This window comes from Molossus molossus, unplaced genomic scaffold (genome assembly GCF_014108415.1).
Source record: "Molossus molossus isolate mMolMol1 unplaced genomic scaffold, mMolMol1.p scaffold_m16_p_19, whole genome shotgun sequence".
Lineage (NCBI taxonomy): Eukaryota > Metazoa > Chordata > Mammalia > Chiroptera > Molossidae > Molossus > Molossus molossus.
In genome coordinates this window covers 33,485,418-33,500,788 of record NW_023425354.1, presented here as the reverse complement: position 1 = coordinate 33,500,788, position 15,371 = coordinate 33,485,418, and the positions used below count along the sequence as shown (strand labels likewise).

The following is a 15,371-nucleotide window of genomic DNA, read 5'->3' as shown; positions in this document are numbered from 1 at the left end:
GAACCATCCCACAGGCGGCCACAAGAGCAACCATCCTTCCGAAGCTCTGGCTGCTTCCATGTTAAATCCCAACTCCACCAGCGCCCCCCCGCTAGTAGCAGTTCTCAGGACACTCTGAGGCCATCCTACCTGGCCTCTCCTGTGTCCCTCCGAGCCCACGTATGTACTCGGTGTCCAGACCACCACTCCCGTTGTTCCTTGTCACACCTCCCTGAAGACCAAGCCCTGGATCCATTTCTCAGGAAGCTGGCTCCTGCCAGCACTTGCATTGCTCCCTCACTCCCTGGACACCTCAACTCTTAGGCCTTCAGTGTATACCTGTGATTTCATAACACCTGACATGCTGCTTTGAGTCTGTGATGAAGACACTTCCTATGTCTCACCACCTTGATCAGAAGCTCTCCCAAGGGCAGGGACTGGACTGGCCATCGTCTAGCTGGCGCAGAGTGGGCTGGGCTCACAGTGGGCAGAACTCATAATGAAGGATGACTGAGGATAACCTCTTGGGTATAAAAGATTTCTAGGCCCCTCTCCCCATGTTCTACAGTTAGCCGTTCCAATGACTCACCACGAGAGACCAATCTCCCCATTCCCACGCTGGGGAAGTCGGAAGGAGAACCCCTTTCCTCCCCGAGCAGGCCTGGCTATTCAGGCTCCTTGGTAGCGCCTCCCGTGAGAACGAAACTCACTGAAATAAATCAGGAGGAGTTCAATGCCTTCACTTCATGTGGATGCTACCTGCCCCCTCCTAGTTTCTAGCTGCTGGCTGAAAACCGCTGGGCTCTTCCCTAAGCAGAGCAGGAGGGCAAGGAAGGCTCAAAGCCCCCGGTTCATGGGCAGCTACCTCCCCTGAGCTGTGCTCCAACCACTCCACTGACACTGCCCTGCAGATCTCCTGACCTTCCCTCCAGTCTGCTCCTCACCATTTTGGCGAGAACAAGGGCGTCACTCATGAGGTCTAGAAGAGGGGTCTGGGTGTGAACGTTGTAGAAAGAATAAGCAGCCTTTAGACTCTTGTGGGTTGGATGGTTCATGATGGTGGAGGGAAGCGTATAAAAGCTCAGGAAGTCTGTCACCTCACCGTTTGCATTCTGAAGAAAAGACAGTAAAAAGGGAGGCAATGTCACGCATGCACAGGGATCCCATAGCCTGGGGACAAAATGTTTCCTCTTGCTCTCGCACTACCCACAGGCAGCTCTCCCTCTCTAAACAAATGGGTGGAAACTACAAGATAAGCAGGGAGGAGAAAATACACTGGCCAGGGCACTTGAGGACAGAACCAGGATGAAAACCCAGACCAGAATGTGGGCTGAATCTGTCAGCTCTCTCGCCTGGCCCGCACCTCACCAGGGACTTCTTGCAGCTCACATTCCTCAATTGTGTCCCTAACACCTAACCAGCACTACCTCAAGCCAGGACAGGCAGGGATTGCAGGCTTACCTAAGAGGGGGATCAGTTCTCCCAGTCACCAATGGGGATTGGGGCTGGGAGGAGGGAGAAGGGCTCACGCCAAGTTCAAAGGGATGATTTCAGCAAATGCAAACTATAACTTCCTGTCTTTAAGAAGGACCAAACATGAATGGTTTAAGGAAGTTTAGGGTGCCACTCCCGTCAATTGTTCTTCAGTCACTGAGCCTAGAAAACCTAGCCACTTAAGGAGGATGCCTCTCTGTGAATGGTCAGAGGCCCAGAACACCCCTCCCCACTCACCTCCACCACAAAAGTGTCAATGATATTCTCCTGGGGGTAGAACCAATGCTCCACCTCCTCCTGGCTCATGACTGGTGTGAGGTGAAACTGCTTCAGGTACCTGGTGAGGAGCTGGTGCACTACTGGAATGTCCTTTTTTTCCATTGGTCGCAATCCAGCTGTCTTGGGAGACTGGAAGGCAGACAGACAAGACAGCATCAGATGTGCTGATTGTGAGAATCTTGGCTCATCTCAGGTCCTACAGGAACCAAAAACTTCACATTGTCTCCGTTCTTACCTGATCTTGGATCTATCTACCCCAGCCCACAAGACAGAATCCTCGGTCACCCTTGGCAACTCCCTCTCTTCCACTGTCCTTATCCACTCAGGCACAAGTCCTGCTTCTCCACTGTCTTTTGGCCCTTTCTCTCCATTAAAGCTGTAGCTTCAACCTCTTATCCACAGGGCCCAGGCCATCTCCCTAAGAAACACAACCCACCACACCCTTCCCTTGTTCCAAACGCAACACAGGACAAGTTCTTCCACCCCTGGACCAGCTGGCTGTTCTGACTGCACCTTCTGTCTCCCTAGCCCAGTGGTTCTTGATGGGCAATTTTGCACACCCTACCCCAGGACATCTGATAATACTGGAAGACATTTTTGGTTGTCACAGCTAGCAGGAGAGGTACCACAAACCATCTAATGGGTAGAAGCCAGGGATGCTACTAAAACATCCTACATACCCAGGACAGTCCTCACGACAAAGAATGACCTGGTACAAAATGTGAATGGTGCCGAGATGGCGAGAAACCCTGACCACCCCATGGATGTGATGGGGTAGGCCCAACTCAGTGCTACTCCTGGGCCTCAGCAAAGCCTTTCTTGGCTTCTCTCCTCTGAGCCCTCACAACCTCCCATTGAACTGTAGCTATGTCGTCTTACACTGGTGTCTCTCCTATAGACTTAGAGCACCTCACAGACAGGCTCCCAGCTGCAGGTACTGTGGAACCCCCAGGCCTAGCAGATCTGCACCGGGTGCTCGCTTTGTCCACTTGGACACCCTGCACCAGCAGTCCCCCAGCAGAATACTCACTCAAGTTAAATTTGGAACAAAAGCACCAAACTCCTGTAATTTAACCTCAAACCAGAATCCCACTCCACAGCTGCTTTTTCTTAAGAAATGCTTCAGTGGAATGAAACCATGTGATGCTCTGAAGTAAATACTGGGGCCGAGAGAATATTCCCAAAGATTCAATCTGTAAAGGTGGGATCAGCCAAATCTGAAAAGAGGGTGGAGTAATAGTTTATATACCTCAGTCACTGGCTGATGTAACTGCTTCCCAGTGTAGGTATTGCTTTTAAAATAGCAGTTCCAGGACCTCTCGCTGCCAAAATTCCTTGCTAATCCTGATGCCGTTAGGGAACAGTTACTGACTTGTTTCTATAAGGCAGCTCCCACAATGACACCTAAAGCAGTCATGCTGATGTTCTTCACCCACAGGTGGGGAGACCCAGAGACATTCTTTGACTGCCACACCTTAAGAATGCTCTCTGACTCCCTGGAAATCAGGGCAAATCTGTCATAATAGCAGAAAGGAGAAGACATCCAACACAGCCCCCAAATCTGTTTTTTTTGGACAGTGTCTAATTGCACTGCAGCAGTCCCTCAAAATGGGACACTAATAACCCCAATCCAGTGGTGGGTGAGCCTGATTCCAGGTGAGTGGCTGACAAGCCCTCTGATAAGCAGGCACCCAGTAACTGTCCGACACTGCCTGGAAGAGCTCGGAGGGAAGAGCAGTGACATGAAGATACATAGGACTCTAAAGCCACGCACACCTGGAGAACACAGAATGTTCGTTTTGTTGGGAAACTAGGCAAACTGAGGCCCAGAACACAAAACCAGCTCACTCCAGGTTGCCCAGTCCTTCAATGGCAAAGTCTGGATGGGGACATTGGAGTTAGAAAGCTGGGCTTCCCTCATGAGCCCTTGGCATTCACCCTTTACCTGACTTGGCAGAGGGAGCAGTATGGCTTATTTACACTGGGCTCTGGGAAGTACTGCCATTTACTGAGTGGCCTCATCTTTCTATTTAGGCTCACTTAGGCTAAAGAGGGTTCTCTGAGCCCATCAACAGATGACAGGGAAGCTAGCCCAGGTACAGGTGCAGGGGAACTGAGAAAGTCAAACTAAAATGAAGCCCTTGCTATGGATGACAGAAAACAATGGAAATGAACAATCTAGGAACCTGGCAACTATGGGTTGGGTCAATTTTCTGAACCCACCCCCCCACACCCAAAACCTTGCTCATTTCCTGCTGAGGAACAGGCTCTTCTCAAATTCTCCTTGCCCCCTGCCCATCACCCTGGAGCACCACTGGCCTCTGGCAGTCGGTAGAGCTTCATGGTACGCTGCATGGTCATATTTCTGCTCAGGTGGGAGAACTTCACTTCAATCAGCTTCCGTGGGTTTAGGGACCGATGCCAGTACCTGTGGGGACACAAATGTCCTATCCTCAGAGGATTCTGGCAAGTCCCATTAAGAGAACATTGGGCCCGGCTAGTGTGGCTCAGTGGATTGAGCGTTGCCCAGGGCACATGACCAGGTTGCGGGCTCAATCCCCAGCAGGGGGTGTGAAGGAGGCAGCCAATCGATGTTTTGCTCTCACACTGATATTTCTCTCTCTCCCTTCCTCTCTAAAAAACAAAAAAATCAATGAAAAAAATTTTTTTTAAAAGAGAGACTTGCAAGAAGCCTAAAACACCAATCAGAAAGAATATATGTACCCCCATGTTGTAGCAGCACTATTTACAATAGCTAAGATCTGGAAACAGCCCAAGTGTCCATCAGTAGACAAATGGATAAAAAAGCAGTGGTACATATACACAATGGTGTACTACGCAGCTGTGAGAAAGAAAGACCTCTTATCCTTTGAGACTACATGGAGGGACCTGGAAAGTATCATCCTAAGTGAAACAAGCCAAACAGAGAAAGACAAGTTTCATATGATCTCACTTATTTGTGGAATATAATGAACATAACAGTCTGAGGAAGGGGGTAGTCCCAGAGACGCGGAAGTGGGATACAGACTGACAATCCCCTAAATAGGGGGGTGGTGGGGAAGGGATAAACCACAAAACTTATATGCATGTATGCATGAACAGTGGACATGGACACCAAACTGGGGAAAGGGCAGGAGGGAGGGGGAGGGGGAAATCAGTGGGGGAAAAAGGAGAAACATCTGTAACAAAAATTAATAAAAAAAATAAATAAATAGTAAAAAAAAAAAAAGAGAGACTGGCACGGAGATCCCCAGACAGCCAGCAGGTGGCACAAGAGACACATCTCTTGAGCCAGTGGCATTGCCCTGCTCTCCAACACTGCGCAACCACCCCTGCCATGAATGCAAAGCTGCCAGAGCCCTTCCTGGATTCTCTTTCTCCCTATTTTCCTTTCTCAATTTCAAAAGCAACTCCTGTTACAGCAGTTGTCTGGGAAGAGCACTCCTCACTCCTGGAATCAAGTCAATGGAAGACTGAAATGACTTAACTGTTCTCTACAATAGTGTTTACCCTCCTCCCTCCTCTATTGCATGTATCTGGTGTTTTTACTTTAGATATTCTTGAGGCACAGACTGTGATAGTTTCAAACAACTTTCTGAGTCAGAGGTTCTCCTTGGGTCACACAGGGATCAGACATGCTCTCTTTGGCCTACACAATATTCAAACAAAACTGAGCCAACCATTTAAAACTTTCGGACATTTATCATAAAAATCCAGATTTGAGCTTGCTCTTAAAAACTAAAACAAAACCCTAGCAGACGGACCTCTTATTTTCAAATGGCAGGAATAAACAGGAGCGGAGAATCCCTTTGAGGGGGCATGCACTTTCCAGTCTGCTGTTCCCACAACCCCCAACTTCATTCCTCTATGCTCCCTACACCTGGCTCCTATGGGTACCCACACCCCTCTTTTATCAGGCACCAGAGAGGCACAATGCCCTCAGGCAAGCACTGGGCTGAGAGGCAGAGCTGTGACTGATGGTGACACAGCTCCTCAATTAGAGCAGACATGCCAGTACTTCCAGGGCTTTGCAGGAAGAGATGATTACCTGCAGGTGCCGACAGGCTTTGGTAATACCACCCCAGCAGTGTAAACAGCTTGAAAAATGCCCTCCAGGTGAACCCTCCGGGTTATCTCACGGATCAGGACTGGAGCCACCCTCTTGGAGCGCAGCTTCTTGTGGACACACAAGAAGTTGATCTCTACCATCTTCTTCTCTCTAAAGAGGGAGAAAAAAGTGATAAGGCTTTTAACAGGTAAGGGAATCCCTTCAAACATGTGCAGCCACCCCTGCAGGGATGGGGGCCTTCAGCACGGGCATGTGTTCTGCCACCACCTGCGCTCAGCAGTCGGTACTTGGACTCTTTCCCACTGCTCCGCTCCACCAGCAAGGAGCTGCTCTCAGCACAGCATAGACTCTACTTCCAAAGGTTAAGTGGGACTCAAAATGACTTATTTGGAGGCACTACCAGCATCTGCCTGGTGAATCTGCGGTGGCAGGCTGGGGGAGTCCCACCTTTAGCACACAGGGAAACTCAGAGTAAGTCAAGGTTTATTCTAGGATTGCAAGGGTTTTGACACCAATAAGAATCCATGGCCTCTAAGTCCAGAAGACTGTGGCAGATGGTTCTGACATTTCCAGGGCAAATGAAGAGCAGAGCTTGAAGGCCCCACGACAATCTGAATGAGAGTTGCTGGCTCCAGCCCACTGCTGAAGCTGCTCAAGCACAGCAACATGTGCCAAGTGCAAGTGCCAGCACAGCTCCTGTGCAGGGAGTGCACTGGCCCTCAGGGTGGCCCTCTTCCAGTCCAGGTCCCAGACAAGAGAATCACCAGCAATTCAGAGTAAAATAGGTGGTTCTTACTATGACTTTCTATTCCCAGGGCCTAGGTACCCTCCCTCCATAGGATTTTCCCTTTCTTTTGTGGAAGGTATGTGTACCTGTTTTTCTTCCCTTCCTTCCCAGACCCAGCAGGATGGTGGGGATGTGGGGGTTGGGGAATGGTGCTGGTGCTTACGTGTCATAGATGTGGATATTTGCTGGGATGGCACTGATGAAGCCAACCAGTTTCCGACTTGAGACCACTCGAACCCCACAGTGCCACTGGGGGAGCCAGCCAGGTGGCCGGAGAGCCCTAGAAGAGACAGGGGCTGCAGTGCTGCTTGCCAGCTTCGGGCTCCACAGCTGAGTTTGGTTCTAACCTCTTGCTACCACCTCCCTAGGGGTTAGCACCTAAATTCGCTTTAGGGCCAAGCCCTCCTGGACAGAATTGAGTCATTGCTCCTTCTTGCTGCTCAGCCCACTTGGCCTACTTACCCACCCAATCCTAGGCTATCACACTGAGGTTTTATATCCGATGCAATTTCTTTGTGCTCTCTCACTCTGACAGCTTAAGCCAGAGGACTGGCTCCTTGGCTCTGAGTCCAGTGGGTCCCGTGGTTGGGAGCCAATTATGGAGCCCCTGGAGCACTGGTTTCTATCTGCCCTCCGGGCTCCATCACTCCGCTTCCTACTTGCCCATTCTTTCCTTCCCTCCTCCATCAGGCAGCCCCTCTACCTTCCTGGATATTAAATGTGGCTCAGGATGATGGATGGCCCAGCCAGGCAACCCCAATTTCATACAACTGAGCATACTCAGGAGCTGGATAGAAAATTACCCCTCTCTTTTATTTTTTAAATCTTAGTAGCTTGCCCTGGCCGGTTTGGCTCAGCGGTTGGAGCGTCGGGCTACGGTCCGGAGAGACCCGGGTTCGGTTCCCGCTAAGGGCATGTACCTCGGTTGTAGTTTGTCCCCGGCCCTGGTTGGTCGTGCGGGTGGCAGCCACTCGATGTGTCCCTTTCACGTCGATGTTTCTCTCTCTCTCTCTTCCTCTCCCTCCCACTCTATCTGTACAGAAAATGGAAAAGTGTCCTCGGGTGAGGATAAAAAAAAAAAAAAAAAAAAATCTTAGTAGCTTCATTGCTCTTTCCCCTTTTATATAAAGTCACCATACAATACATGATCTTTTCTTCTGGATAACAATGTCACAAAGTCTCCCTCACCCAATTATTCTGTCTTAAATAAGGTTTTGATGCTAAGCTCCACTGGAAGCAAACCTCCTTCAAATGTAGGCACTCAGAAATTACATACTAACTTGCCATTCAAAGGTTGGCTCAGTGGGCATGAAAAATCTGATGTTCTGTGGTGGTTCTGCTCTCTGCCTTGGCCCAGAACCATAACGAAGAACTTAAAACTCACCATAAAAGAAATTCCGGGGAATAATCAAATCGGAACATGTTGTCATCATCTTCCACATAATTCTCATTGAGGAGGGTATATAATTCTTTTAGCTGTAGAGAAATAGGTGTTGCCTTAGAGGTATTCTGCCAGATGGGGGCCAACTTCAATATCCTGAGGCTCTAAGCTTTTCCGAAGGACAAAGCAAACTACCAAAAACTAGGTTTAATCTCACAAATCCTTTCCATACCAGGCATGGCAGGGACTCTTGGAACAGGCACGCTAGTTGTACTAGAAAACTGAGCCACAAGGGATAGAGTGGTAGATGTAAGTACATAAAGTGGCAGATAACCAAAAATGCCATCCAACACACATCTGCCCCTCATTAAGACAAGGGAATGAATGAATGAATGGATGGATGAACAAGAAAAATGTGGCCCTGGCCATGTGGCTCAGTTGGGCATTGTCCTGTGCACCAAAGGGTCGTTGGTTCGATTCCCAGTCAGGGCACGTGCCCAGGTTGTGGGTTTGGTCCCCGGTCAGGGTGTGTATGGGAGGCAACAGACTGATGTTTCTCTCTCTCTCTCTAAGATCAATTTAAAAAAAAATTTTTAAAGAAAAATTGAAACATGAAAAAAAGGGTATCCACCTTGAAGAGCTATAGAGGTTAACTCTCAACCTGCCAGAGAAGCCAAGTGCTATTTCTGTGGTGTCTTGGGCAGGCCCCAGAGGCAATAGATGTGGGGGCCTATTTGGCTCAGTTCTTAAGAGAGTCCTTGAAGACTTGAGTAGAAGCTGTCTCTGTACAACTGCAGGGCTCCCTGTGAAAGTGGCACCCAATCCACACCTGTGGCCTGCCTGGGCCTACTCACCACACCACGGTCCCCCAGGTCCAAGGCATCCCAGGTGAAGCCCTGGGGCAGAGTGTAGGGCTCCTGGCGGATGTTGTCTTTGTCAGGCTCCACAGGACCATGGGTGTTTACCACTTCTCCTAGAAGAAGAGCACAGCCATGAGCCTTAACTTCTGCCTCCTAGGGGAGGAAAGGAGCTCAGTTCAAAAACTGACCAAAACAAATTCCTCCTGTCCCCAGGAGCCCCCCATCTAAAGAACACTCTGTGCTTGGCAACTGCAGACCATCTCTCCAGTTATCCTTCTTGGCCACTAACTAAGGGCCAATTCACAGCAAAACTTCAGAACAATCACTGGGATCCAAGGTGGTTGGTTCTTTGAAATCCTTTTATATTGCCCTCTGGTTACTGAATGACAAACATTAATCTTGACTAATTTGGCTTCCTGCCTCATGGTTGGTGCAAAAAGGGCTGTCATGACCCTGGCCCATCAATCTAGATGGATTTAGAAGGAGATGCAACAAGGCTGCTTTTGTGTCAACAGCAACAACAATGTCCTGGGCCCATTCCTGAACCAGATGATGGCATCTAGGCGCCAGTCTGGATCTTGGCCCTGCCAGCCTCAGCTCTTGGCAATGTGGGCCAGTTAACTGCTGCTGCCAACCCGAGCCTTCAGAGTTTACAGAGTCCTGCAAGGGCCTTTAGGCTGACTCACTGAGTCCACACAATGCTGCCGGGAAGTTAGGCTCTGACACCATATCCCCACCCAGGACAGACACCGCTCCTCTGTGGAGTGTGTGGGAAGTGCTTGGGGGGGCCTCATAAAATACAGCCTCGATTCCCACCCAGAGCCAAATCAGACTCATTTGACAAATGTTGCACAAATCAACCACTTAATTATTTAGTTTCTATAATTCAGAGTTTACTCATGTTCACACCTGGAAGAATGCAATGTTTAGTACACTTTGAAAACTGACTCTTCAAAAGGAACCAACTTAGTATACTGTTTGCTCCTAGCACAGGACACTGTAAATACTAGACACTCAATTCATGCTTTTACTGACTTTCAGACTCCTGGCCCAAATATATCATTCTAGTGTGTAATAGGCAGCTCTGGACTCTCCCAGCAACTTATCTGTGCGGCAGATGAAACAGAAATGGTAACCTGTGGCTCTGAGCTGAGGACAACACTGTCAGCACTAACCACCTAACTCTTTTGCTCAACACCTTCACTCAACATCAATGTGTATCAGACACTGTGTACTGGGATACAGCCAGGAAAAAACAAGGTCCCTGTCTCTACAGATAAACCATCTTCTGGGGAAATATTCAAGAAATGAGATGTTACCAATATGCTAAGGGTCACAAACTGAAAACTACAGCCAACACTGTGGATAGATAGCAGGGAAGCAGCCAGCTACCTATTTACAATCTGGCTCCCCAATAGGTTTGCTTAGGAAAGAGCTGATCTTTTTCTTCCTTAGTTTAGAAACTGACCTTTTGATTTATTCATAAAGTAATCCTTGTGAAGTATTTTAACATAAGTCAATCCACTTCCAATTCACTGCCATGCAAATTTTTTTGAGTGTACAAAAGCCAAGGGTCAGACCCTTAGAAAGTACCAAGGATTTCTACTCTAACCTAGGTGCTAGTCTATTTTCTCTGTATTATATTGAACTTACACCTTTCCAAAAATACATTTAACTTCAGAATCTTTTTATTATTATTATTTTCCTAAATGACTTCCACAGACAAGAGACTGCTGATCTTGCCCACTGTACAATCAGTTATGCACCACTTAGCAATGAGGATACATTCTGAGAAATGCATCAGCAGGTCATTTCGTCATTGGGCGAACATCATAGAGAGCAATTAGACAAACCAAGATGGTCTAGCCTACTACACATCTAGGCTCTATAGGACAGCCTATTGCTCCTAAACTACAAACCTGTACAGCCCATTATTGTACAAAACAACGTGAGATTAAATCAAACACAAGAGAAAATGATGGAATCAAGAGATGTGCTAAACACAAGACATGGAAGGCTGCTATCAGCATAACATGGCTTACTGTTTTACAGCAAACAACTTTTTTAATAAGTAGAAAGAGTATACTCTGGTCTAAAATAACAATAAACAGCATAGTATAGTAAATACATAAATCAGTAACATTGTCATTTATTATCATTATCAAGTATTATGTACTATACATAATTACAAGTGTTATACTTTTATACAACTGGCAGTGCAGGTTTGTTTATACCTGCATCACCACAAACGCATGAGCAATGCGATGTGCTACAGTCACCAGGGGACAGGGATTTTTCAGTTCCATTATAGTCTTATGGGGCCACCATTGTATAAGTGGTTGGTTGTTGATCGAAACGGTATTATGCAGCACCTGACTGTATTACAATAATCTCAAGGCCAAATCTTTGCATTTAGGCTGGTTACTAGGTCCTGAATGCAATAAGCATTTCCATTTACTCCTTCATCACTTGTTCATGAAATCTTAGAATGCACTAGTTTTGGTGCAAGAGCTGGTAAATGAAATGGACATAGGTGACTTTAAAAAGTAAAATGAGCCTTGCCCAGCCAGGTAGCTCAGTTGGTTAGAGTACTGTCCAGATATGCCAAGGTTGTGGATTCGATCCCTGGTCAGGGCATATATAAGAATCAATCAATGGCCCTGGCCGGTTTGGCTCAGCGGTTAGAGCATTGGCCTGCGGTCCGGAGAGACCCGGGTTCGGTTCCCGCTAAGGGCATGTACCTCGGTTGCAGTTTGTCCCCGGCCCTGGTTGGTTGTGCAGGTGGCGACCACTTGATGTGTCCCTTTCACATCGATGTTTCTCTCTCTCTCTGTTCCTCTCTCTCCCTCCCACTCTATCTGAACAAAGAATGGAAAAATGTCCTCGGGTGAGGATGATTAAAAAAAAAGGAATCAATCAATGAATGCATAAATAAGCGAAACAAGTCTCCCCCACCTCCTTTATTCTCTAAAATCAATAATTAAGAAAAAAAGTCAAGTGATATGATCTAGAAAACAATTTATTTGAAGCACACAGAACTGCTACATAGCCTAAAACATTTGCTGTTTAGAAAGCCTTTAAATGGGCAATTTAGGATGATTTTAAAGTTCTAAAGTATTCTAGGTCTCTAGTGGAATGCAATCTATGATTCTCCCAACAAGGTGGAGCGTGCTGAAAACACAGTTCACTCAATTTGCTTGAATTTTACAATCATTAGCCTCATTTCAGTGGAAAATATAAAGGCAAGTAGCTAGAAATCATACTACACTAAGGGTACTCAGAAGCAGAACAAGGGTAGCACCTCAGCCATGCAGACCACTGACGTCTATAATGTGGTACTTTCTATGAACTGACTCATGGAAACAAAGGAATCCTTTACTTGGACTTGATTGGTCATGGACCTAAAAGGCAGTCTGATTAGATGTTTAGAGCAACTGCTCTTCCACAGAGTCCCACACCACACGCTGCACAGAAAACGTGTCCAGAAGAAACAGCACTGAGCACCGTTGCATCTTCCTGAATCTATCAGGGCTCCTGTGAGCAACTGTGTGGCTTTCTCAAAACTTTTCTGAAAACAAAACTGCAGCACTTTTTACAATTATAGGTGGAGAAACTGAGGCAAAGAACAAATAATAACTGGACTGAAGAGGAACAGAAGCCCATTACCAAAGTCACTTCATTCCCAGGTCCCACTGTCTATAATAAAACGGAGCTAAGTTCCCACTTGCAAATTCCTAATTAAAAATAAAATCAAACCAAGACTCCAAAACTCCATCTGATAATAGGCCAAGATATCTGGCAATCACCACAAAATGTCTCTCTGTGCATTTCACTCAGAGGCAGACCATGTGGCTCTCTGCATTCTTCCTGTTCCTTGTGGGGAAGAGGTCACTGGGACTGGTTACCAGTAATGCCCTAGGAACAGCATTACTGTGACCCAAAGCCTTGCTAAAGCGCTTAGCCAGTGGGCCTGGGACTTGGGTGACTGGGACAGCCCAACAGACAAAGTGGATGAGTTGGGACAGGGTCCTGGAACAGTGCCCGCTTGCCAAAATTCACAGCTCATAACCATCAGGCAGTGTTTTGTCTGTAGGGGTATACCTCAGCTTACTTCTGAGTTGTGACTAGGCTGCCCAAGAATTGCATCTGCTCTAAAGCAGAGTTTCTGAAACTTTCAAAGTAGACACAAATACTCTGCAAGTTCTGATTCTAAAAATCTAGAACGGGGCTTGAGATTCTGCATTTCTTTAAAATTTTGTTTTTCTTTATTGACTTTAGAGAGAGGAAGGGCAAGGAAGAGAGAAAAAACATCGATGAGAGAGAATATTGACTGGCCGCCTCCTGCATGCCCCACACTGGGGATCGGGCCCACAACCTGCGCATTTGCCCTGACCAGGAGATTCTGCATTTCTACAAGCACTTAAGCAATGCCCATTCTGCTGGTCGGAGAACCACACCTTGATAGCAAGGCTTTGTACTGCATACTCCCAACTGCTGGAGTAGATGAATCTCCTTGGGTATAACTGCCCCTCACCAGTCTTTGGCCCTGCCCCTCTTCTCCCCACCCCCAAACCAAACACCCTGTCAAGTCTCACTGTGTTTCTGGAGGGAAGCAGTATAACATGAACAACCTGAAGGTCCTTCACATTTGGTGTTGGAACATGTTTTTTCAACATACTTACTTTCCCAGTCACATAGAAAATAGGAGTTGGGCTACCAATGGGCCCAGAATCATGATGCAGCCACTCTAGAAACTTTTTGTCAACAGTAACCCTCTGAAGTTAAACATCAAGGTTAGCTGTGGCTTGATCTCAGCAGGTGTCTCTAACTCTGATGTCCAGAGTCTTCTGGAATCCTTTTAGATTTTCTGCTTGCCCCGCCCTCTAAGAGCTCATTATCACTTTCTTAAGGGGCACCAACCAAACCTGCACATGGTGTTCCAGGTATTGAACCGTCACTGTTAAGTAAAATTTAGTAAGCATGCATTGGCAAGAGACAAGGGAAGAGACTTAGGACTTGGTCATTCCAGTATTAAACATTTGCCCAGATAAACAAGACAGTCCCTCTATAAAATCTATATAGGAAGGCAGATTCATGGGCAGACATCCCCACTCATTATGGGTCAATGCATTGCTTTTCCTTACAGATTTAAAAGGAATGATGATGGACTAAAAGAACCATTATTTGTTCTTAGGGTGTGCTACTGTGCAACAATAAGGTCCTTGAATATAGCCTTTTCTGTACTGCACTTTCAAAATTACCCTCTAAAAATAACCACCAAGACGTTATTGTCCTCCCTCGCAAATTCAGTGTGGAACCCTTAGCACAGCTAAGGCACATCCCTTGCCATCGCCCTCGACTAGGAAAGAAAGCATATACATACCCAGTTTGGGAACGGGCTGCGTGTCCCAGAACTGGTAGCTTCTTTTGCTGGCCTCCTCCATTGTTTTGGCAGGTCCTTGGCCCACTGAAAACAGTTCAATGGCCTTCTGTATTTCCTGGATCCTCTCTGCTGGCAAAGAGTTCATCTAAACAAGACAAAGTCGGGGAAACAAAAGGCCCATTACGTTAATAAGCATCTTAGATTAATTACAGGTTCAACAGTTAACGGTTACAACTCAAAGAAAGGGTATGATTCCTCTGTCCTAAACCCAGAGGTCACATATTGTACAACTAGAAAAAGTTGTTGACGATGAGCAATTCTATGGGTGGGTGCTTCCTACAAGATTTCTCCCCTTCTTGTCATGTTTGATGGCAGAATACATGCTCAGTATAAAATTCCAAACAATGCAGAAGTGTATAATTCATACAGAAAATAAAAACCCAACATCCCCACCCCTCAAATATAATCCTTGTCATCAACGGTCTTAATAGAGGAGGCAAAATGACAAGAGGCAAATATAATTCAAGAGTTTTTGCATGCAAGTTCCAAACACACACACACAATTTCAAAAACTAAAACCAGAACATCTAGTGTGTTATGCTACAAAATGCTCTTCTTTAAACACTATGTCTAAAAGACCTTTCCATGTGGCCACACACTCGCCCATTCTAACAACTGTGCATGGACCACAGCATATTCAGCCAACCCCCTACCAATGGGCATTTTAGTGGTCCTGTTCTTCAGTGTTACAAACATGCTGTAATAAACTTTCCTATACATCTATTTTTGCTCATTTATATATGTATTCCTGCAGGATAAAGTCTAAGAAAGGAGGCTTGCTTGGTCAACAGATATGTACATTTGAAATTATAACATATGTTGTTAACTTGCTCTCTAAAAACAGATTAATATACCGATGAATAGTATTATGAGGTGTGTTTGTCCAGAAGCTCATCATAATGTTTACCAAATATTAATCTCTGCCAATCTCAGAGAAAAAAAATACTGCATCAATTTCCATTTCTTTCATTATGAGTTTAATCATCTTTTCATACACCGATAGAACATTTCTATTTTTTCTTTGTGAACTATCTATTCATTATTTTAAAATGACTGATTCATGTATTACAAATATTTTC

At 46.3% G+C, this 15,371-nt stretch overlaps 1 protein-coding gene across 1 annotated transcript in view; it reads right to left on the bottom strand.

The window, feature by feature from the left end:
- NMT1 (N-myristoyltransferase 1) overlaps positions 1–15,371 on the bottom strand; it is a 36,481-nt gene that overhangs the window by 1,231 nt on the left and 19,879 nt on the right. The window contains exons 3-10 of the mRNA XM_036268140.1: positions 14,233–14,377; positions 8,844–8,962; positions 7,993–8,084; positions 6,772–6,888; positions 5,801–5,971; positions 4,072–4,180; positions 1,711–1,881; positions 924–1,091 (exon numbers count right to left, since the gene is read on the bottom strand). Coding sequence (XP_036124033.1) covers positions 924–1,091; positions 1,711–1,881; positions 4,072–4,180; positions 5,801–5,971; positions 6,772–6,888; positions 7,993–8,084; positions 8,844–8,962; positions 14,233–14,377 — 1,092 coding nt within the window. The remainder of the gene's footprint in view (positions 1–923; positions 1,092–1,710; positions 1,882–4,071; positions 4,181–5,800; positions 5,972–6,771; positions 6,889–7,992; positions 8,085–8,843; positions 8,963–14,232; positions 14,378–15,371) is intronic.